Raw genomic sequence first — 24,882 nt, forward strand, 5'->3', positions numbered from 1 at the left:
CAACAGATGTTAAATTAAGGCCCATTTACTTGCTCAGGTGAATATTACATCCCATGGCACCATTTCAAAGAAAAGCAGATAAGTTCTCCATGGCCTCCTGATCAATATTTATCCCACAATCAACATGACAAAAACTGACTATCTGGCCATGGCTATATGGTTGTCTGTGAAAATTTGACTTCCACTCTTCCTACTTTACAATAGTTTAAAATGTGCAGTCATTATCCATTACACCAAAATTGCCACTGCATTGCACAAATGCAGCCCATGATGTTAACTGGCCACAAGACAGGTCTCAGGGAGCAACTATGCCTGTGCTAATGGCACCATCGCATTCTCTGTGCATTGACATTGGGTGTGGGGGGCCTGTACCGGGACAGGGGAGCCAACCTCCATTTGTCCTTTTTGTCTGATCCTGTGCACATTTCATGTCCAATGACCATTCATCAGAACCCTTCATCCAATGTCCGCAGTTTTTTGTTTTTATTTCATTGGCTGTTAAGTGCTTTGAGATATCAGGTGGTCATGAAAAGCTCTTTATAAATGTAGATCTTTCTTTTTTTAATGTCCGTTAGAGACAGGGGCCTATCAAGTGGGACACGTGTGGCCTGAATCACTCCAAATCACACTAGAAGATTTTGTTTTATTGTTCACCAGATGTGACCAGCACTTATTACATTAAATATGAGTAACCTGTCTTGAAGTCTACAGATTGCTGTCTAATTCAGAGTTTAATGTGGGACTTAACTACACACACATCTCAAAGGGTCACTGCTCTCACTCTAGATTACTATGCAACTGGCTCTCTCCAAATTGCTTGCTTGTAGACATCTGATGAGGACATGGTTATGTTTGGTGCCATGCTGGTATGGCCGACTACTCATCTGCTGCTCATTGTTAGGTCCATACCAGTGACTCCATGTGCATGGTGTGTGCACAGCCAAATTTCAGCAGGGACCATTGGTAGAACCCTCATTCTCCCTCCCTCCCTGGTTTAGTGACACTGAAGCCAGTTGGTTTCTCAAGATGTAGCTAACTGACCTTTGACCAGAGATTGAAGCAGCACATTTCTGGTTTGTGTAGCACTGTAGCCCACTGCATAGTGGATTTGCATACTGAACTGTGAAATACACAGCACTGACAAGTAGAATAATGAGAACAGTGGAGTTTGCTGAGAGATATTTTTCAAAGTCACTAAATATTTTGAAATGATTTCTCTGAACAGATACTTGACTTGTGAGGAGTTTGCTGAAGACACTACGCTGGTGTTTGATAACTGTATGACCTTTAATGAGGATGACTCGGAAGTCGGACGAGCAGGATACATAATGAGGAAATTCTTTGAGAGTCGATGGGCCGAGTTTTACCATTCAAGCTAGACAGTCATCAGAAAATTGGGGCAATGGAGTTCAAGATAAGGCCCAGAAACATTGCTCCTCCGAAGCTCTGTGTAAAATATGAGCTTGGTGTGAATTGTCAAAAGCCATCTCTGGCTGTTGGCTGCTCAGGACTGGAAATGAAATAGGTTTTGACAGTTTCATGTGGCTCAATGGTGGAAATTAATCCACAGTATTTAAAAATAAACCCTATCCTTAATGTGTCAGTCTTAGCTTTTAGATGCCGAGGTTGAATATGTGGGGAATGGACATCACAACAAGGGGTGCTCAATAGATTGCTTGATACCATTAGACTTTGCTGCCAGTTACTGCACTTCATCATTCATTTCAAGAGGGGTGAGAACAATTGGAGTAAAGCTATTTCAAAGTGGGAAAGGCACAGGTTAATTATGTTACATGTTCATCAACTAACACAGAGTGGGACTTAAACCTGCATTCTCATGCTCTTCCAGTGACACCTGAGCTTTCACTAAATTGTTTCAGTACTCAGCCCAGAGAATTATTTATTTCCCCATTGAAATGTTTACTGTGCTGACTCATGGCAATGACGTGTCTGTTTTAGGAACGTTGCAGGTCAGCACTCATCTGGTCTGAACTGTATGAGCTTTTGAATTGGCCAGGACAAGGCTTTCTCCTTTAAGTAAACGTAGGGGCTGATAGAGGTGACAAATCAGATGAACAATACAGTGACAGCCAACGGCTAAGTGCCATACACAGAGTTTAGCTCTTATGTTGCCCAAAGTCACAAAAGCAGCATTCCACCTCTATGAAAAGGAGCAGCCACAGAAATGTTCATCTTAAAAACAGCATTCCAAACATTTTGTGAATTTTTCTTCTGTTCTGACCCTCTCTCCCTGCATCAACCTCCCTCAGCAATGAGGCAGACAACATCACACACAAGTGACATAACCAGTACAAAGAGCTGTAAGGGACGAAATTACCCATCACGTCCAGATTTCACTAATATCTATTTATATTTGTGACATTTAGTAAATAATATTATTTATGTTGTTTTTTTAAATTTTGCACTGAGCTCCAGAACTTTTGTTTGGGAGGCGGGGGGCAGCGACGAAGATGAAATCTGGAGTGATAAGTTCCCAGTCCAGACAGCACAATGCCATTTAGTAATTCCAGTTCTAGAAATCTTGGGCCAACTGTAACCATTCCTGGAGCGTAGTTAAAGATTTACAAAGCATCATCTGCAGCAATATAGCAATAATTATTTTTCCCCCCCCCCAAGGATGAATATGAATGTCATAGCTCTTGCTCCACGTTGGAAATATAGAGTCCATTGAAATTCACGTTCTTGTCTTTCACTACAATGTCCAATGTCCCCATATTATTGACACTCACTACAATGTTCCCCCTCACCCCAAACTTACAAATTTGGGCCCTCTTGTGCTCCTCAGAGTACAAGTCACAGTAAAGTTCAAAGTGTGGCTACATTCCAAACACAGCATTCACGTCGAATCTCGTGTGACTGACAGATTGTTGGGAAGGTAAATAGATTTAATAAAAGGAAGAGTGCATGTGTGCAGTAAATTTCATGCAGGTTTTTCAGACTGCTCCAGGTAGATGGCTAAACATCGTCTGGCTTACATTACAAAATAGATGTGATTGCGCTTGCTGCTTTTGAGTAGGTGTGTTTTAGTGAACAATTCTAAGATTCTACCTGAAATATGCTTGTGTCTGACACACACAGAACAACAGATGATTGTGGTGATTGGACGTTGCATTGGTTTAAGATGGAGACAAGGAAAACAATCATGTTTGTGTTCGTAAATGGCTGGATTGCAGCTGAAAATGTTTAAAATGCCAAGTCAATCTGATAGCTAAGATCAAAGATCAAGTCTCTCTAACAGAAATAGATCTGATTAAAGGAGGGATGCAGTGTGATCAACTTTTAACTTTTCACCTCTCATGATTAATGTGCAAATCCACCCCAAACATACTTGTTGATAAGGTCCAAAAGAAATGATTCAATCAAGTTTCCAACAGACAGAGGCCCACAGCACAGAATTGGCAATCTTACTGAGAGGATCCACTTAGTTCATGTGAAAGATTCTCCTGGTGTAAGGGGTATGCTTCTGAGGTTAGGCTAAAATGTATTGGTTGAGACTCTCTTCCATGTTCCAGTTAGAAATCTAGCAGGCTCTCAGTGGAATAATAATGCAATATTCTTTTGGGACTGTCACCTCACTATCCCGTCTAGGACTTCACTCCCTCCACCCATTGAATGCAAACAGAAATGAGACTCATGTCCCCAGAAAATTTCCCTCCCATCTGCTTACCTCTTCTTTCCAGAGGTGCCAAAGAAAGGGGTGATCAATCACAGAAAATAAGTGTAACAGCTTTGAGGTAGCCCTGATGAATGGATCATGTCTTGTTACAGGCTCCTTTCCCTCTGTTCTGATTTCAAATAATTATCAATCAATGGTCCTGATCTCAACTGAAATCTGTGGGTGGTTCCAATTATTGGGATATTTCAAGTGCCATTTAGCTTGTAATTCACACCAGCAGGTTCCTGAAGTGGGAATCTCACTGGAAACTTGCCACATGTCCCAGTGAACTCAGTTAGGTTGGCAATAGATTGAGAGAGATGGACAGAGGTTATTGAAACTTCTGTGTGGTACTGAGGAAGGGATGCATTTTTAGACACACTGTAAGATATAATTCTTTCTTTCTTTCTCTGTGAGGTCGGAATGAAACAAATTGGTGCAAATTTTTCCATTTTCTCAAACTATCAAATTGATGAGCACAAATTTCACCTAAAACAAATGTGGTTACAAACAACACTTAGAATTTATGAATTATTTGTAGATGAGGGAACTTTAACCAGTATGATACAGCCCTGGAAAAGCCAAAATAATCTGAGATGTTAAACCTCAGAAAGCATGTTGTAACATGCTCAGTTGCAATGGAAGCTTTATTTAAAGTCCCATCCCACTCTACACTAGGTATCGTAGACTGAGAGAGTGTACGCAGGAAACTGTGTCTCTAATTTTAACAAGAGTATGAGAAATGTTTTCTTTGCCTCCCGCTTCCATACGTGCAGGTATGATGAAAGTTGAACATGTAATAAATATCAGGTAATATTCAAGAAGCATTAACTCTCTCCTTGAGGGTGCTGGTGAATATGGCAGAGGTGAATTGGGGCCCCAGATGAACTTGTCAACATATGTGAACACTTTGGGATCCGTTCAGTCCCTGACTAGTGTTTTTAGAAATAGAAATATACCGCACATACATATATACACATACCCCACCCCACCCATTCCACACACTTTCTCACACACACACCCATCCACAATCTCTCTCTCTCATACTCACACATGCACATACACAAGTACAGTCACCTGTTCTCATGCACATAGCCTTCCACATTCTGTTTATTACACAATTACACCCAGCAGCAGCTTTTGTTTCACCTCTGGTGTACACGACACTGATGAAACAAAGTGGGAGGGGCAAAAGAAGGGACAGAATATCCCATTATCAAACACTACCGACCCACACAGACAAAACCCATCAAAAAACAATATTCAAAAACAATAATTTGAGTCAACGTGGAAATTAAGTCACGAGGATCAGTTACACAAACCTAACTGGTCCGCATATGGAAGAAACCATTCCTTATTCCTTTTACGTAAAGGAACACCCTTTTATATGACCACCTTTGCCGTTGAGAACTGTTTTATAATGTACAGTTTTTTTTTGTGACTGAAAGTTCATTCGTTTCTATATATTTTTAGGACCAACAACCTTTCTAAAAAGAAGCTTTTAAACGAGAGGACCTCTCTAAATCATGCTGTGACGGGTGTTGTAATGCAAGTGCAACTGTAGAATATATTGTGAGTTCAATAAAGTCACATTATACGGAGGAACAAGAGAAATCTGAGACTCAACATTTTGAATGTTATTTTATGGGAGAAACATGGCACATTGGGTTAAGATGCATGTCAGTCGACAACACTTGGTGACTCCATCTCTGCACAGAAATGGCATATACTTCTAAGATAAAATCTATGATTTTGTCATATGTTCTCAGATTCCAGCTTCGTCATGAAAGTAGTATGAAAATTCAATAAATATCTTCTGCAAACTAATTGAGCAAATATAAATGGTGGTTGATGAGCCTCACGTGCTCTGTCATCTTGAATAAAACCACAACCTCTCCTATATATTTCTCAGGATCCTGGCCTGTTCGCTACTGATTGCTGAGTGGATGAGCAAAGCAGTTTTGTTTGTGTTAGCCACCAGTTTACTATTAAATAGTTTTCAAGCTCATTAGGAGCCTTATTTTTGCGGTTGGACGTGACAACTACACTCTGGAACACAGGATGTGTGCACTTCAAATTGAATCCTGTACAGAAAGGGGGCTTTGAGGTGAGTTGATTCTCCTGTTTTTCTTCAAGATTATTGCTACTTCCATTTCTTCCCACTGAACGAATTCATTTCAAGCCCTCAGTCTGTGCAGCATTTCCATCCTTCATGGATCCTTACAAATGATATGTTGGTCGAACCCTAATGATCTCCTGATGAATTTGGCCAAAGCTGGACTAGTCCATCATTGGCAGCAGTGCAGAGGAATCCTTTGAACCATAACTGATGACAGACCTTGGCAAATCGAAAAACTATGTATAAGCATTTCTGAACATCAGTATGGGACATGAGTTGATTTAAAAGTGTTTAAAATCTACTTTTTCCACAATTAATTTTTCAGCATCATGAAACTATAGTTTGGGATGATTACATTTAGTAGTTTGCTTTGAAATCACTGAAGATAAAGAAAAATGATTTTTAATGCAATAAAATGTTTCAAGCCACCAGTTATTATCTCTTAATTAATTATAAAACAAAGAACCATAGAAAATCTGAAACAAACCTGAAGTTGCTGGAGAAACTCAGCAGGTGCAGCAGCATCTGTCACATCTACAGTAGCATTTCAGATCCACATAAATCTCCCTTCAGTCCCTATTTCAACCAACTCTATTAAAATGGAATGGTGCAGTGGTAGTGCTTCTGGATTCATACAGCATGGAAACAGACCTTTGGCCGAACTCATCCATGCTGACCAGGTTTCCTAAACTGAACTAGTCCTATTTGCTTACATTTGGACCATATCCCTCTAAACCCTTCCTATTCATGTACCTGTCCAAATATGTTTTAAATGTTGTAATTGTATTTGCTTCTACTGCCTCTGTCAGCTCATTCCATACACGGCACCACCCTCTGTGTGAAAGAAGTTGACCGTTAAGTCCCTTTTAAATCTTTCCACTTTTACCTTAAACCTATGCCCTCTAGTTCTGGACTCCTCTATCCTGAGGAAAAGGCCTTGGCTATTCATCTTATTTATACCGGTCATGATTTTATAAACCTCTATAAGATCATCCCTGAGCTTCCTACATTCCAGGGAAAAAAAGTCCCAGCCTCTCCTTATTACTCAAAATCTCCAGTACATCCTGCTAAATCTTTTTACATCCTTTCCAGATTAATAACATGCTTCCTATAACAGGGCGACCAGAATTATACATGGTACTCCCAATATGGCGTCTGAGCTAGGTGACCTAGGTTCAAGTAGCATCTGATCCAGAAGTGTGTCTGAACATATTGATTTAAAAACATATCTACCAGTCAGCGCCTTCAATCTAACATCGGTCTTGTTATTCCGTCCTTTTCGAATTTATCTAGATTGGGTCCTGGGCTCTATAAAAACTTGCCAATCCGGCTGCTGACGTACCAAATTTTTAAAAAACTTGATTTGCAGGAGGTGTGTGTCGCTGGCTCGGTCCAGCGTTTATTACCGTCGAGAAAACGACGGTGAGCCACCTCGAATCTAAAAATTAAAATATACAGCAGCAAGGAGAGCGGGTGTTGGGGTGTGTAACCTTTGACCTGTGTCCTCGACGGTCGCCGCTCGAGCTGGAGAAGCACGGAGACAGAGACTCGGTGAGTTAATGATTCGGGGGAAGGTTCGGCTTTGGAAACCGACTTTCTCTGCGTTTAGGCGGCAAAAGTAGCGTCTGGCGGTTGATCCTGTGCTGGGGAAGCGATAGCGAGAACTGTGGCCTTCGGGCCCGGCGAAAGTCGAGGCTGGGACGCAGGGCCGCCTGGAGGTAGCCTTGTTGGAAATGCGGGTCGAACCTCAGGGGGTCAAGCCTAAACTCCGAGGCCATCGATGGCGCCGTTTATTTCACAAGTTGAACCGCGTTCACCTGGGTCCGGGCTGGATTTGGAGATAACGCCTCCACTAGACCCATCAGCTCATAACAAAGCGGCGTTGGAGGCAACGAATGAGGCCTCAACATCCTTCAGCGAGCAGCCAGGCTGTGAAAGCAAGGTTAGCTTTGCTGAAATCATACCAGAAAGTGTTGGAGAAACGCAGCAGGTCTAGCAGCATCTATGGAGAAAGCAGAGTAATTTTGTTTTAAACTTCAAAAGTATATTCCTAAAAGATATCTTAATACATAGTCACAAACACAGTTCAGTACAGTAGCATATCAAGGAAACAAACATTGGAATTTGACTATCCAAACAAACCAGACACCTCTTACTTAAGACCATATTTATATGCATTTGAGGCATCAGAAAGGTCCGATAACTGAATTAACTCCTACTTACCTTCAGCAGAAAGACCTCACAGTGGTCTTTCTCCACTGTGCCTTGGTAACAGCTGCCCCAAGCTTTAGTGTGTTCCTCAGCACATAATCCTGGACCTTGGAATGTGTCACTCAGTTAGGGCCAACTCCTTGTTATTGTTGGTCTGCTCAAAATTGGAAGACTAAAGAGCACCTTTCATCAAATTGATAGTCCTCCAGGCGCAATTGATGTTGTGTGCATCTCAGGGAACAGACCACAGACCATAGAGCACGGAGTCTCACATCACAGAGTTGCTCAGGATGAACCTCGACAAAAACCACTGCATCTTTTTACAGACTTCCTTTACACAGGAACATTCGAGGAGGAGATGTGTGACAATCTCTTAAACCTCCCCTGCCCCCCCCCCCCCCCCCACAGAGGGCAGTGTGCAGACAGACCAGATGTAAATGAAGGATCTCACAGTTAGTGCTCTTCTCACCACCAGCCAAGCAACATCTTGGTACTTGTATGGACATTTCTGGTGATGAGGCATTCAACCAAATGACTCTGACAGTCTGCTCTAGGAACCACACGACAGAACCTATCCTCTCCTTTTTCCTCAGGGTCTCAAGGATGCTACATGCTGACCAATTCCTGACAAACCAATGGTTTAAGATTTGTAAATTTCTTTATGAAGGACAGGTGATATGGAACAGTCCAATACTTGGGAGTGTTCTGTGGCACCAAGGACAGGTAGAACTTCAGTATATAGTGACAATTGGTGTTTGCATACTGAGGGTTTATGCAGTTTGATGCAGTTGCATACAAAGGTGACCATCAGGATGACAGTGACGCTGGTACATTCTCTACCCCCCTCCCCTTATCCAGAGTTTTGTACTTGGAGTCCCCGCAGACATGATCCATCTTAGACCTCTAGATGAAGTGGAAGATGGCTCGTGACCGAAACAGCACAGGTTCAGGGAATGGGCTAGACCTGCGCCACATAAAACAACAGTGCCTCCACCTGATAGAAAGGTTTTTACCTGCAATGGAGAGGAAGCGGTGCTCCCAAAAGACGTTTCCGCTTCACCTTGGCAGTGCGCTCCTCCCAAGACTTTGTTCAGCCCCATGTTCCCAGTTCCTTAAGATAATCTGTCCTGATGGGTTTTTAAAAATTCATTCATGGGGGTGAGGGTGTAGCTGGCTGGGCAGCAATTATTGCCCATTCCCAATTGTCTAGAGGGCAGCTAAGAGTCAACCACATTGCCATCCTCACCAGGTCTGGACTACATGTGACTCCAGACCCACTGCAGTTTTCTTCCTAAAAATAACATTAGGGAAACAGATGGGTTTTCCCCTGACAATCAACAGTGTATTCATGGTCATCATTAGTCTCTTAATTCCAGATTTGTAAAAGTTGAATTTAAATTCCACCATCTGCCATGGCAGGATTTGAACCCAGGTCCCCAGAACATTATCTGGGTCTCTGGATTAACAGTCCAGCAATAATTCCACTAAACCATCACCTTCCCTATAAGGTGAGGGAGATGAAGGATCAGTTGGCCCAGTTCCCAAAGAACATGGCCTCACTCTTACCTTGATGTACCTTGGCTCACTGTGGCTTTGACCTGCAGACCTCTGCTGCCTGGAATAGTCATCCCGCTCAAATCTGTTAACATTCCAGGTCCAGTGACCCTCCTTCTGAAATTATTGTAGCTGGGAAAAGGTTGGGATGTATACTGAAGATGGGGAAGAGGGAGGAGTAAGCAATAAATGGATAGAGAGAGAGGGAGAGAGAGGGAAAAAAGAACTGTTGGACAGACAAAGGAATGGGTAAAGGTCAGCCTGGAGGAATCAACAGCTGCTAACAGGGACCATTAGTATCTGGCAATGGGTTGCTTGTGGTAGCAGACCATATGATGACAAGGCTGAGTGTGGGGATTGGGGTAAGGAGATGGGAGAAGGTCATAAAGTCACACAGCACAGAAAACAGACCCTTTGGTGCTCAAGCCCTAAAGTTATTGAACCTGATAGAGTCCAGAAGGCTGCAAGGTTCTGAAGCAGGCAATGAGGTGGTGTTCTTCCAGCTTATGCTGAGCTTCACTAGAGCACTGCAACAAGCCTGAGACAGATGTTGGCCGAATTGGTAGGCAACCAGAAGTTCTGGATCGTTTTGCAAACAGAACATAGGTGTTGCCCAGTCTGCCCATTGTCTCCCCAATGTAGAGGAGACCATAGTGTATTCACTGCTCACAGTAGACTAGATTGTGTGAAGTGCAGGTAAATCTATGCTTCACCAGGAAGGTGTGTCTGGGACCTTGGAAGGAGGGAGGAAGTAAACCGGCAGGTGTTAGACCTTCTCTGAATGAATGGGCAGTTGCTTTGGGGGTGTGGGGAGATGTTGGGAGCAGAGGAAGAGTGGACCGATTGCTGAAGAAACTCTGGAGAGGAGGCATACAAGGCTTGAAATTTTAACTCTCTCTTTTTATAAATGCTACCAGACAGATTCTCCAGCATTCTCTTTTTCCAAATTTCACGTAGCTGCAGTACTTTGCTTTCATCTGGCATTGCTGATGATCTCTTCACTTTCTGTCTATGTCCCTGGCCATTTAAGTGATTGCAAAGGTAATGGCTATTGTTGGTCAGGCTGCCGTCATTTAGACTTATGCTTGTTGTTGTGCCATCCTCGAGTAACAGGAGCTAGTCTATATGCCTGTATCTTTTTAAGGGGGTGGGGTAAAGATGCAAGGGAATGGTAGCTGGCTACCAGTTTGCTTCTACAGTAAGATCCTTTTCCCTGCATAGTGCCAGTCTTGGCTTAAATTTTTATTTTGGACATTTGGACCCAGAAAGCTGTGTATTTCAGGAACAATTGAGGAGACACTCCAGTGCGGTATGGAGGGAGTTCAGCAGTGTCAGTGCTACCATCGTTCAGCTGTGTCTACTATCTCCCCTTCTTTTCATCAACCCCCCCCCACCACCCAATCTCCCTCACAGGGCAGTTGATTAAAAAGGTGGGCAGGATGAGGGCCTACCTTTTTAGGCAGCAGGAATCAGGACTCACTAAGCAGTCAATTAAGTTGCTCTCTCCACTAGGATCATTCAAAGATTCACAACCTCAAAAGTCTTCAAAACACCGGTCTAAGTTATTAATTGTGAGGGTCTCAACACTTACCTTCAAGGTGTTCCACTATAAACTTTCCACTAGCTTGAAAATAATCAATTAACTAGTAATCCATTACTGCCACTTAGCCAGTTTTGTATCGATGTTGCTACGATCCCTTTTTTTTTCCAGTAAGGTACAATTTTGCTCACAAGTCTGTGGTGTGGCACTGTATTTTGCCTTTTGGAAGTCAGTGTACACCACATCAACAGCTTTATCCACATTGATAAAAACTTTTAATTAATTCAACACAAATTGCACTTAAATTCATGCAGCCTTTCCCAGGATGAGTACTTAATCCTGAAACATTCTTTCTAGAAGTTTCTTTATCACTTTTTTAAAAATATTCACAGGATATGGGTATCACTGGCTGGTCCAGCATTTATTGTCCATCCCTAGTTGTCCTTCAGAAGGTAATGGTGAACTGCTGCGTTTGAACCACAGCAGTCCATTTGTTGTAGCTAAACCTGTTAGATTGGAGTTGCAGATCTTTGACTGAGTGACTCTGAAGGAACTGTGATACATTTCCAAGTCAGGATGGTGAGTAGCTTGGAACGGAACTTGCTGTGGTTGTGTTCCCATGTATCTGCTGTCCTTCAGTTAGATGGTTGTTTGTCACGTGTATGCAAAGAGTAAAAAGTGATGTTTAGTGTTGCCACACTCCAGTGTCATCTTGAAACACAGAATATAATGCAAGATATTAATCCAAGAGTTGGTCTTTACATTCCCTTCAAAAGGTGGCCTCCACTTCTTATGGGTTCCAGGATCTTGATTATGAACTCCATCTCTGCCAGCACTCCCACAACCAGTGTCTTAGCTGGAGTCATGTCACACTCACCCCTGGAATTTTGGATCAAGGCTGTTTGGATAAGGAGCTGAGTGTCCCTGGTGGATCCCAAACTGAGTGTTAGTGAAACAGATCTGTTGTTAAGCTGCTCAACAGCACTGATGATTATCTCCTCCATCACTTTACTGGTGAATGAGAGTTGACTGATGGGGTAGTAAGTGGCCGGGTTCAATTTGACCTTATTGTGTACAGCATATAAACTGGGCAATTTTCCATATTGTTGGGTAAATGCCAGTGCTGTAACTGTACAGGAACAGCTTGGTTAGGGGCACAGTCACTGAAGTACTTCATCAGCTCCCAAGTAGTGTAAGGTGTTTAGATACCTTGAGATTGTAAAAAGGTGCTACAGAAATGCAAGTGTTTTTATTTAATAAAAAATTTGTGTTTCAGATCTGCCACAATGGTGTCCTCCAAGAGGCTTGCTGATATTGGGTACAGAATGTTCTCTGGATCAATGATATTACTGACAATATATGGTGGTTATCTGTGTAGTGCCCGTGCCTACCGCTACTTCCAGAGACAAAAGGCTTTAAAGGCAGCAGCTGAAGACCAAGTCAATGAAATGATAAAGGACTAATAGCGGTCTCTACATCAGACTGCAGAAGCAACTTTTGTGACAAAAATGAATACTATTTAATATTATGTAACTACTAGAACCAAGTTTTCCTAGTAGTCTTAATCCTCCTCTTTAATAGTTGCTTGAAAATTTTCCAATGGATTGTATGTGTAACTTTGCCCACTCGTTTAAGTTTTGAGTTTCTGGCTCCTCCAGACCAGAAAAACTGAATTTTAGCCTTGATTTTTCACATTTGAAAGCCATGTCCTTCAATAGTCAGTTGCTTTTTTGACCCAGTTACCCAGGTAATAGAGTTCAGTGTCAGGATGGTTGCATTTGGCAACCTTTCCACACACAGGATTTGTAACAATGGGTAGCATCCTGCCTATGAACCAGAGACTCTGGATTCAAGTACTGCTCCAGGACCCGCTGATGAAGGAAGGTGTGTAGATAACTGGGACAAACATAGACCCTGTTACTGTTCTTGTGAAAACATTGGCATTGATGCACATACAAACTAAATTTGCATCAGGAAATGTACATGAGCATAGTATTGATATTGAAGCAATCAGTAACCAAGTCTTGTAATTGACTTTGAACATTAAAAATTCTCCTTTCATTCTCACTGGAGACTTCTTTCTGAGGTGCACTTCTATCAGCTCCAGTTGCCTTTTAATGGTGGTGGGGGCTGGGGTCAGGACCCCAGTGGGTTGAAAACTGAGGTAGCAATGGCCCATTTGGAGCCAAATCCTTAAGCGCTACATTAAAATTGAAGCAAGTCTTGACATTTCATGGAAAGTAGTTGAACAGTGACTTTTTCTTGAATGTCCCAATTTGCAGTAACTGGGCCTCAAAATATACAATCTCAATGGAATTTCAGTTAATGGTGAGAAAATGAAATGGCACCATTCAATACAAATATTTAGTGACACTTTTATTGCAGTGTATCCAGTAAAAAACACATTGAATTAACAACAAACAGAAAAACCTCCACCGAATACATCCATAACTGGTTATTTCACAAAGTCTATATCAACAGAAATTGATGCATTGATTTAAAATGAAAGACTATTTATTTCTGATTATTATTACAATTGTCCTCCTTCCCTAAATCACTCGTATCACTAAAGCTACTCATCAAAATCACTCGTGTTTCTGACTATGCTGCCTCTTGTGATAAGCTGGTTGGGACTTCAGGAACCATGTTGCAAGGTTTGAGAAAAAATGCACAGTAAAACTGCGAAGTAACTTTCTACAGTTAAACATGAAAACAAACCAAGATATTGGATGCCTCATCCAACCAGAACAACCTCAAAAGCTTTCATTGGCTTTTGATTCCCCAGTCAGTTCAGGCACCAGTTTTATAGGCGATCACTTCAATTATCTTGCCATCTGATAAGATATTTTCTACAAGGTGTATTCGATATGCTCTCAGCAAATTAGCATTGCCCCCATGAGATGCAAACACTTCAGGATGATGGTGGTGTTCTTGTTATCACTCAAAAGCAGTGGCAAAACCTTTGCTGGGGTACAGCTTTTCACATCTGCCCACCATCTGTTACAGGTCATTCTGCTATAACATGCATTTCGTTAAAACAAATGCACTGTAATGAGATTGGGGGCACTGTTTCTAAAGCTTGAACATTTAAAACTTGGTGTTGGCAATGTCAAGTGCAATTTTTCTGTAATGCAGAGTTGCACAAGAACACAACCATCGCATTAAAGAACTACTTAAACCTTACACTACAGTAGTAATTCGACAAATGGAAACACTAGCTGGTCTCCTTTGTAGCCCAGAAGGCAGAAAAGATCAGTTGTACCTTTTCCTTCCCTCCTTCACCCGACAACATTAGTTAAGACCCTATTGACCAGTGATTGAACTGGGGAAAGCACTCTGACGCATGGCTCAGTTCCATAGCAGCTTATAATGTCATCTACTGCACCTTCAGGGTTTCTTTAAAAAGGAAAAAATAATTCTTTACATTCCAGAATAATTTTTCTTTTCTTTAAATTTCGGGCAGCTCATGGCAAACTCCAAATGCCAGAGAACATGGGGCATCATTGCTGCCATGATACCGGACTCCAGAGAGAGAGAGAGAGAGAGAGAGAGAGAGAGAGAAAAAGTCAATGATTGGAATTGCTGCTTGTTTATTCAGTGCTAAACCCTAGTCAACTAATTAGGAAACAGCGCAACTAAAATGATATCAAACCATCACCAGGAGGTAAATGACATCATGTAAAGGTATGAATGATAACTGGACACAACTGCCATTACTGTATTATGACTGGCTAAGCATAAAAAAAACAAGTCTATTCAAACAATTGATTTAAATCGTAAATATTTTAATAAAGCAATGTTACACAAGGTCACTTTAGTTAAAATGATATCCAGTTTGCAATTTTGAAAATCAATGCTATTGTATTTTAATGATCTCCAGCACAGCCAGAGGATCCATTGGTCCCAATTCCATCCCGCACATATATTACACAGCATCTGAGCCAGTGTAATCCAGAAACACTCGGATCAACTTCATTCTACATACATAATGACTTAATGTCAATAGTGTAGGCACAAGAGTGGCACAGCACTAGTGCTAGGTCATGCCCAGAATTAAAATGTGGTGAGAATTTCTGGACCAGGAAGTAAATTTGGATAATATGGGAGTACCTCTCTTCTGCCACCTACCCCCCACCCCAACTCTTGTCCCCAAATAAGCTAAAGAAAAATGACAAGAGTCACACAATGGACAAGTTGACCAGACAGCAGAGCAAGACATCAACTGGCATGTAGTAACAAATGAGAAAGTATCACACCAATTAGAAGGGCGTCATATTGAAAGAGTGCTGAGAAAACTTGGGTAGAAGATACAGTGAGAAGCTCAGTATCTCATTGAGAAATTCAACATGCAACTGCTTGGGTCGCAACACAAATACATACACTTGCTGACATCATTTGTGTCAGTAAGCTTGGCAAATCTTCCAGAGAATGACTGCTTGAATATTGGAAAATTTCCCATGAACATAACTTCCAGACAATAAAAAAAATGTATAAGAATATAATGGCTGGCAGAGATTGAGGCTAAAGTTCAAAAATATGGCTCAGGTGGAGTCCAAAAGAGAACAAAGAGACAGTAATTCAGATTTGGTTTTCTTTCCTATCACAGAATTAGTTAAATGACACATAATCATTTCCTTTAACTCAGGTATTTCTTTCTTTTACAACAATCAGCATTTCACAAAAACACAAAAGGACTATAAAGTCAAAAGGCACACATTTGAAATCGTTGCATCATCTTTCACAGCCCGCAATACCACTTCCCAGACTGGAGATGGGATTTGACAGGGTGGTGACGGTAGAGTGTTAAAGGGGAAGAATAAATATGTATTCAAGACTATTCTTCCTTCAAACGATTGCTTGGACTAAATGTCCTTTTCCTCAGAGGGGAGACTTTTAGTTGTGGTAGCTTAAAGTCAGATCTGCTACAGCAGACTTCTGAACTGGATGCAACCTTTGTTTGATGAATCTACTTTAAAAGCTTAGGACAGAGTGGGATTGTTTAGGAACTGTAGCCAGGCTTGAATTAGATAGGTGATAAGTGCACAGTCTTCTCTGGCTGAACTTTTTCCAAAACAAATGACAATACAGTCATTTTACAAGGCTGCTTTTGCATTGATAAAAATCAATCAATCAATTTGGTGTCTAAACTGCCTGAGAAGAAATGAAAGCTTTGAGGTGGTTATTTCACACAAAATGCTTTTTGTTTTCCTTCAACAAAAAACTTTGAAGATGGATACCACAGTCTGTAGACATTGAGAGACTGTTGTACCATTTCTGCAGAGTCCATTTTAGGGTCTAACGCTGTAGTTTGTCACAATTCAGTTCCGATGTCATCATCAGTGCAAACAGGAATTTTTAATTATCAAATGCATACTTCATTACAGTATTCAAATACCCTCAACTACACTACAGTCTTTTAACTTTTTCCACCAAGTTAAGCTATCCTAAAACCAACACGAACATCTGTACTTCAGTGAATTCCTTTTCTATCCCTATACATGGATGTTAAAATTAGTTAAGAACCACTTTGTGACACTGGTAAACCTGAATGGCAGATGACCAAGCCATGTAAGAAGAAAATAAAAATCACTGACTTTACATGGGGATGGCAGGTAAGATTATATATGTGTATCTTAAATGTTTTCTGCCAGAACACAGACACCCCCACACTAAAGTGCAGCCTTCAACAGAAATTCAAAATGGAACCAGTGGACAGGACCAAGTCATGACAAAGGACAAAGGATAGCATGGTTCTCTCCTTTAATCTTCTACCATTTTGTCAGCAAGACCATTGCCAAACAAAGAGGCATTTTAGACAGATTCAAAAGATCAAATAGCATAGAACTTACTGTATCCAATAAATTTTCTATAGAAAAAAAAAGTCCAAACTGGCACCTTTGTGGTCATTCCATATTAAAGGTCCTTAAGGCGGATTCCAGAAATTGACAAACTGGATGATGTCACATCCTTTAAAAGATTCTCAATCTGGAGGGTTGAAATACAGCATAACTCACTGAAGACAAATCTGATTTTAAAACATTCCTTTGTTTTCCAAGATACAAACGCATTGTTGCTGCATAAACCAAGTTCTAAAGATAAACCCTGCTCAGATTCACTCCAACATTTTAAACAACATAAAATCTAAAAATAAAAATCCCTCCTAAAACTTCATAACCAAATAGCCAACGCATTGGGAGAGCTCTTAGTGGTGTTTAACATTTCAAATCTCTGAAATCTGGGTGTATTCATGACAAATGGAGCATAGACCACTTGGGATAAGAAAAATAACTCGGTGGCAGATACACGACTACATCATTTTACATGATGAAACAAACCAGCATACACCATAAATTTAGTCTGACCCCTTTCGACACGATAATAAAACTTAGATCTAAGTTTTCTGGTCATGTTTAGCAGTATGCACAAATATACAGTTGTAAGTAAGTGATTCCAGTGAAATTGATCTAATTAAACTCAAATGGCAAGGTTTACAATAAAGTATCAAGGACTTTAGATTACTTACACAACGCAAGTACATCCCTTTCAATAGTGCTTATAACTGCCAGTTTAATTCAGACTTTTACCCAGTCTTGTGCTACAGACCTATATTTAAGAGCAAGTGAGTATCAAGCAGTAATGCACAGCACCAGGTTCAAGTTAATCCACCAACCAGCCTTCAATCAAGACCCAAGAGATAAGTTGTCACCAGGCTGTGGTGTCACACTTCCTGGGGTGAGGGATGAAGAGGCGCAATACCCCATACTTCCCAACTGTCAATGACATTGGTAACAGTTGCAAACACTCAAAGTTCCTTGATTTTGAATGATGTTACGGGGGAGGGAGGATGAGATGACAGACTGGAAAAATAGTGACCCAAAATGGCAGGTTTGGTGGCTGAATAAGTTGGGACACTACATGTTTACATTGTGCTATCCGGTGTTTCAAAGACAAAAAGGTCAAGATAAGAATAGCAGAGCTAGTTGGGGAGGTTACTGAAAAGGGCTCATAATACGAATAATACCTTGCCATCTCATTCATGCTTCCAAACCCTCCATGTTCAGCGAGCAAAATGCACTCGTCACATAAAAGGATATTCAGACCAATACCTCATCACAATGGAAAAAACATGAAAGAAAGCTCACTGAAGATCTCTTTCTGAGTTGGAGATTTTCTCTGGCAACAGAAAAAGTCTCAAAAAAGTAGGGTGGCTTCGCTACTGTCTTGACAGTAAAGTGTTGGCAGCTTGAAGTCATCGATAGCAAGGCTCTGACAATTCCTGGGCTGTGCTGAATTAGGTAATGTCAGCCAAATCAACAGACAGGACACTATAATTTCCAGGCTAGAAGGAGAAGTAAGGCAGAAGAAATTGTTTAATGGTGGAATGAAGGCTACTCTGAAGGTCAGGTGCAAACTGACCATTTGAAGATACACTTAATCCTTCCTAAAATGCAGCAGCAGTGTGAGTCAGACACACTCACTCTCCTATTTAACAGCTGCAGTCTAGCTGGTTTGGTTTTTTTGGCGGGGTGGGAGCGGGGGTTGGTGGTAAAAAGGTGGAATGAAGGTGAGAAGAGGGCATACTAGAATTAAGGGAGGATTCTAACCTCAAAATGTTAACATTTTGAAGATGGGGAGAAATCTAAATCTGGCACATCAAATTGAAAAAAGGCTTCCGGAGCCCAATTTTGAATTTAAAGCAAGAGAACTATGTCAAATGTCATCGTTTTGTGTATTTGCTTTACATCAATATAATTTACACGTCTTCATTTCAAATATCTAAAAAGGCTCAGAAATTTAACTCACTTAAAACAAAAATGTCTTAAATCTTCCTTGAACCAGTATTTACATTGAACCTGTCAGGGAGGTTACTATGATCGCCACAGAACCACAGGCCAAGACAATCTTTTCCTTTCAAGAAAACAGCTTGCATACCTGGAACTACTGCAGACCACAAAAAAGTTCTCAGGTTTAAAAAGACAAACTCTGCAACTTGTAAACAAACCTTTTGGAACAGTTTCACAAATTCTCATTCAAAACATTACGTTAACAGCTACTTGCAGGAAATGTAGCTTAAAAGCAGTCTTCCAGGGAGCAACAAGATTACAAAACCCAGAATTAGGTTAAAGCATTGCCCACATTTCCTCTTTAAAAAAGGCATGAATGGATTACTTTGGAAGACGATTTAAAAACTAGAAGTTAAAAAAAAAAACTTCTACTCATGGAGATTTAAATTTCACTGGAACCTCACCAGCTCAAAAAGATTGACAATCTCTACTTTAGTATAAGAGAGCAATTAAGCAATTATTATTTATAACACCGAACTATTACTAGGTGGTCAGAGAGAAATTAGTTTTCAAACCCTCTCCCATTCATAAAAGTTGAAATGGGAACAATGGAGGTCAGAGGATTGCTTTATTTTTATGCCTCCAAAACAGGGAATTATCAATACACTGCTGCAGAAAAACCAGCACTCCCAATAAATGGCAAATTGAATTTGGCAGCTATAGACTGCCCAATATCAGCATCATGGTAGCTGCCTTTTGGTTTCACAAACTACATTGATAAAAATGAAATTACTTTGTATGAAAACAGAAACAAAGTTAACTTGAAACACAAAATACCACATAACAGATGAACGGGAAAAGATCTCTCCTTCAAATGTCCAATGTTGAAAGAGGGTTTACAACACATATGCGCACACACTCGCTTGCCAGCCAGAACCTAGTGTTTTAATACAAAGTTGTGCTTCACCACTTAGGTCGATAGTGAAATGACACCACAAATAAAAGACAATTTGGACCAGTGGCCATAACTCCTGATTCTTTGGGTTTACAGATTACTCAATTCCTTTATAGAAAATTCCCTAAGATGCCAGGTTTGGTGAGAATTCAAGCACCACTCCAGCAATATTCTTTCCATCTGAAGTGACTGGTTTTACCTGCCTGCCTGCCTTTGAAGTCCCACCAGCACCCAAGACGGATTACACAATCTCCTTGGTTTCGAATTTGTGTTCTTTCCCTCTCTGGTCTCCACCTCTTTGTGCCAATGAGAGCCAAAATATAGAATGAGGAAACACTACAAAAACACAGGCCTGAAATGTAAACCACACCTTTAGCAATTCGACAAATTGCACAAAACCCATTTAAAGCACTGCAGGCTGTTAAATGGAATAAGATGGGTCTAGAGGAAACTCAGGTCTAGCTCCATCCATTCCCATTTAAAGCTGCATTTCAATTTCTCATCTTGCTAAAGCACACTCACTGAGAATAAAGGAAAAACACCTGTGTGCTTTGCAGGTGTAAGCTACTGAGCAGGCAGCCTGTCTCAGATCCCATGCAGCAACACCCAGTTTATTTTTTAATTTAAAAAAAAACTGTCCAGTGCTTGGTTGTTTTCTATGAAGCTGTCCTGTCTGTGCCTAATCCATGTTCCACAGTTCATGCAAACTCATGGTCTCCTGCCCATGCTCCAGTGGTTAGGTGGCCATTGGTCCCATTCGTACTGTTGGCTCCTTTCAAGGGATTGTGCTGATGAGTTCTCGTGCCGTTGGTCATAGAATCATCATCGTCGGAGCTACTCTCAATGTCACTGCGATCATCCTTAGAGACCTGGAGTGGAGAGAAAAATGAATTAACATTTACACAGGCAGGTACACATTTTGCCTTTTCATCCATCAGTGGCATTTACAAAACTAGAATTGCGCATCATGAAAAACAACGGTCATTTGAATCAAAAGCCTGCTGCTCCACTTGGTACAGTGATAATAGTATTGATGTTAGGTGGAGTATTAGGTTACCTGGCTTCAGCACCACACAGGCTCAAGGTTGTGGCCTGGATCAATTCCCTAACAAGACAGAGTTTCTGATCGCAGTGGGTTCATGCTGGGAAGATGCTAAACAAAACTTAAAGTGAGGTGTTTTCTTCCCCAGAAGAGAGAAACAAGAAAGGCCCTTCATGGAACCAGCATTATGAAGGAGGTTGACATTTGTCCTTGGAAATGGTTCACAACCTCCAAAAGTTCAAAAGGCAGGCAACTTAACTCAAAGCTCACTTCAGAAGAAAAATAAAATAAAATAAAACCTCACAACACTGATAAGGAAAAAGGTTTCCCCTCAGTTCCCATTTCCCAGATTTCACAAGTGCCTAGCTGCTAAATTCAGAAGGCAAGAACGGCAAATTTAATTTCCATTAATGTACTTCTGCAAAACTGAGCTTTTCTCAGGTTAACTGACAAATAAGAAGCTGCCATGCTTCTTAGAGTTCCTTTGGTCGGTCAGGCCCAAGCAGAAGACAGTGGATGCCTGCGGAGATTGCACATCAGGCTGTGACGGAGATCAGGAACTCTGCAGAGTGGATTATGAGTTTTGAAGCAGTTTTGCATCCACTCTTTGAAACTAGCCATTAGCTCCAGACCACCACCCATAGATTAATTAAAAAAAGCAGCATGTCAGTAAATCACTACATGAATTCTAGTGTTAGCAGTCTGCAAGAGGTTAGCTATGCAAAGTGACGTCGTTAAAGCCAAAAAAGGGAAAGAAAAAAATTTTTGGATGGGGTGAAATGTCTTTGTACGTAATTACACAAGAAATTGGAGTCAGAACTCAAAATGCTACGAAGTGACAACTACTCATAAGTCAATTAAAAGGGTCATTAATAGGACCCTTAAAAAGTTGTACAACTGAAAACCAAAATTAAACTTTGACGTTCAACTTGTAATTCTTCTGTTGGAATTGGCAAGTGCGGATGAGACAAAAGGAATCTTGTAGAAGCTACCAAGTCTTACTTCAAAGAGCTGAGCTATTCTCAACATTAATTCAGCCCCCCTCACTGCAACAGACTTCTAATAAAACATGCAACAAACAAAATTTTAAGAAAATAATTAATGAGACGTGGGCATCGCTGGCCTGTCCCTTGTTGCCGCCGCCCCCCCGAGAAGGTGGTGGTGTGCCGTTTTCTTGAACCACTGCAGTCCCACAGTGACAGTGAAAGAACGCGATATATTTCCAACTGAGTGGCTTGGAGGGGAACTTGAAGGTGGTGGTGCTCCCATATCTGCTCCCTTTGTCTTTCTAGATGGAAGTGGTCACGTGTTTGAAAAGGTGGTTTTCAGGAGGTTAGTTACTAGCCTCTGACCTGTTGTAGTAGCCAGTGTTTACGCAGTTGAGTTTCTGGTCAACGGTAACACCAAGGATATTGATAGCAGGGAAATTCAGTGATGGTAATGTCCACGAATAGCATGGGGCAGTGGTTAGATTGTCTCATTCGAGATGGTAATTAAAATTAACACATTTCTTTCAAGTGCAGCATTCAGAAAGAAGAAAAACCAATAGTGAGACTATCTCAAAAATCATCTTTTAGCTTTCTGACTGGGCTATAGGATGGTGAACACAATTCTAACACCTTAAACAAAAAGGGGAACTCTTCCACTAAATACATTTGGGCACCAGAGCAGTCAACTTGCGGCTTCTTCCGAACCATTCATTGACAAGTGAACTGTTGATGTTCTGGGAGAGACAAATTCTGCTGCCAAATTGTGCAAAGTTTATACATTTTTTCATTTGATCTATCTTCCCGAATGAAGAGATGTTACAACACACCTATAGAGCGAGTGGAACTTGAACCCAAACATCCTGGTCCAGGGGTATGGACACTACCACTGCACGACAAATTCTCCATTGCTAAAGAGGGCTTCAAACTCCAACAGCTGTTTCCATTTTAAATTTTGGCTTTGCTCCCTTTCCCTCAAGGGTAATGATCCTGAACCATTGCTGGTGGTTGCAAAGCAACCACGTCAGGCACCAAGGCCCAAAGGCATAAAGGCATAATGCTCTCTCTTATGGACATAGGGCTATCAAGTCGAAAGTAACTCATCCGCCCACACCCTGCAGATGTCAGCCAAAGATTGGAGGGGATGCCTTATGCCTGCACTTCTGCCAGGGATACTTTGCAACAAGCTGCCAGAGGTCCCAGTGCAATACACCCTGGGAATATTTCCTTTTCCTTTTAAATAACCTCTCCTCTGTCTCCAGACTAAGTAGTCAGACATCTCAAACTGAAGGGAAGAAAGTTGTGAATCTTTAGAGTTTTTGACCAATAGCTCAGCACACTCAAAACAAAGATCAATCGATTTTTGGGTCCGAAGGAATTACAGGGATATGGGGACAGTACAGAAAAGGGAATGAAGGTAGATCAGCCAGAATCTTAGCCAATGGTGCAGCAGACAACGAGCTGAATGGCCAATTTGTACTTCTGACTCTGATGTTCTTATAAGTCATATTTAGTTTTATTTCCAGCAACATGAGACACTGAGCAGTTTGTAACTCAAAATTCCCTTTAATTCAGGTTATAAGGCTCCAGAAAAATCAGCAAACTTTTAAGCAATATATAGAGAGAGGTGCCTGTTGGTCTGTGTGGGCTGTGACTAATATATAGACAAAATGATTGCAGATGCTGGAATCCAAGTTGGTCAAGCAAGAGGCTGGAAAAACTCAGCAAGCCAGGCAGCATCAGGAGGTAGAGAAGTCAACGTTTCAGGTGTAACCCTTCTTCAGGGCTTCGGGGTGGGTGGGGGGGGGGGCTGCAGGTAAAGGGGGTTGGAGGGCAGGATGGTGGTGGGTATAGGTGAAGACAAGTAGAGGGTACAACCTGGTAGGTCGATGGGAGGTATGAATCTAGTTGGTAACTGGAAGGAAGGGTCAAGAAGGAGGGGCTGGAAAGGGAGTCAGAGGATGGGAAGGGAGAGTATTTGAAATCTGAGAACTCAAATGTTGAGTCCTCCAGGGTGCAGGCTGCCCAGGCAGTAGATGAGGTGTTGTTCCTCCAATCTGCGGTCTGATTCGCTGTGACAATGGAGGAGGCCGAGGATGGTCATGTTGAAAAGGGAGTGGAAAAGGGAATTAAAATGGGCAATGACTGGGAGGTCAGGTCAGCCCTTGCTGGCCCAGCTGAGATGCTCGATGAGATGGGCCCCGAGTTTACGTTTGGTCTCTCTGATGTAGAGATGACTACGTAAGGAGCACCAGATACAGTGAACTAATATATGGCTGTGGTAACTTTTTTTAAACTTCGCTGCTGCAATTCCCAAATAACTCAGTGGGTGGAGCTGCAAAACCAAAGGAGAAATCAAACTCCAGAGTCAGCATTCCCAGAATTGCATTTTAAAAGCTAACTAGGGTGCAAAAGTTCTGGGCAATGGTTCCTCCCCCACTGACATAAATAAATAGTTTCGTTCTCAATAATCCGGCTTCTAAAACATGCACGTCAGGTTGGCTGGTAGCAAATTGAAATTATTCGCAGCACACAACAGTTTAACTCCATGTTGTTATCTTTTAAATAACCATGAAATAAAAGACAATGGCACAAATCCCACCTCCTCAGGAAACCACAACTCTTAAACAAAAAAGGACATTTCAGGAAAGAACTTGGATGAATTGAATCCCAATTGCTTAGGACAGAGGTAAACGCTGCCATCAATATGTATAAATATTCAAAGTTTGTTTTAAATGTAAAGCAAGCAATGTATAACAATTTTGATAATTTTAAATTACAGGAAGAATTCTTAAAATACCCCACACCCAATAGTCTACCAATTTACCGAAAGGCTTTCACACACATCTGCTCATCCAAAAAGGCACGTGGCATGCAACAAGCACCAAACTATATTTGATAAGATAAAAACAAAAAGTAGAAAAATACTGAAGACAGAAGCTGAGCAACCCTGGCAGACAACAGCTGGGATATAATCCACCTTTAGAAATAAAACATTCTTTACAAAGAGCTACA

At 41.3% G+C, this 24,882-nt stretch overlaps 3 protein-coding genes and 1 long non-coding RNA gene across 11 annotated transcripts in view; 2 read left to right on the forward strand and 2 right to left on the reverse strand.

Annotated features, from left to right (window-relative positions):
* The window catches only part of LOC140471274 (bromodomain adjacent to zinc finger domain protein 2A-like), a 129,528-nt gene extending 127,925 nt beyond the window's left edge, over window positions 1–1,603 (forward strand). For all 6 annotated transcript variants that reach the window (XM_072567244.1, XM_072567240.1, XM_072567243.1 and 3 more), the window contains one exon: window positions 1,226–1,603. In XM_072567244.1, coding sequence (XP_072423345.1) covers window positions 1,226–1,379 — 154 coding nt within the window. In that variant the 3' untranslated portion in view covers window positions 1,380–1,603. The remainder of the gene's footprint in view (window positions 1–1,225) is intronic.
* Window positions 1,604–5,304: 3,701 nt separating this feature from the next.
* Window positions 5,305–8,290, reverse strand: LOC140471281 (uncharacterized). The gene is made up of 2 exons (XR_011956953.1): window positions 8,019–8,290; window positions 5,305–7,797 (listed from the first exon to the last, which is right to left on the reverse strand). It is a non-coding gene; the product is annotated as an uncharacterized lncRNA (long non-coding RNA).
* On the forward strand, window positions 6,928–13,167 carry cox14 (cytochrome c oxidase assembly factor COX14). Of its 2 annotated transcripts, none has more exons than XM_072567261.1 (2): window positions 6,928–7,346; window positions 12,377–13,167. In XM_072567261.1, the coding sequence occupies exon 2, from the start codon at window positions 12,387–12,389 to the stop codon at window positions 12,561–12,563; it is 177 nt and encodes a 58-aa protein (XP_072423362.1). In that variant the 5' UTR covers window positions 6,928–7,346; window positions 12,377–12,386; the 3' UTR covers window positions 12,564–13,167. The 2 variants fall into 2 exon arrangements, with proteins under 2 accessions (XP_072423362.1, XP_072423361.1); XM_072567260.1 differs by lacking the exon at window positions 6,928–7,346 and adding an exon at window positions 7,359–7,737.
* Window positions 13,168–13,455: 288 nt separating this feature from the next.
* cers5 (ceramide synthase 5) overlaps window positions 13,456–24,882 on the reverse strand; it is a 112,410-nt gene continuing 100,983 nt past the window's right edge. For both annotated transcript variants that reach the window (XM_072567259.1, XM_072567258.1), the window contains one exon: window positions 13,456–20,708. In XM_072567259.1, the coding sequence (XP_072423360.1) occupies window positions 20,538–20,708 (171 nt within the window). In that variant the 3' untranslated portion in view covers window positions 13,456–20,537. The remainder of the gene's footprint in view (window positions 20,709–24,882) is intronic.

Source organism: Chiloscyllium punctatum, chromosome X, assembly GCF_047496795.1.
Source record: "Chiloscyllium punctatum isolate Juve2018m chromosome X, sChiPun1.3, whole genome shotgun sequence".
NCBI lineage: Eukaryota > Metazoa > Chordata > Chondrichthyes > Orectolobiformes > Hemiscylliidae > Chiloscyllium > Chiloscyllium punctatum.

Bases quoted from the DNA above. Each gene is read 5' to 3' on its own strand.
- cox14 (XM_072567260.1), top strand. From the start codon at position 7,691: ATGAGGCCTCAACATCCTTCAGCGAGCAGCCAGGCTGTGAAAGCAAG. The intron at 7,738-12,376 runs GTTAGCTTTGCT...TTTGTGTTTCAG, and splicing joins AGCCAGGCTGTGAAAGCAAG to ATCTGCCACAATGGTGTCCT.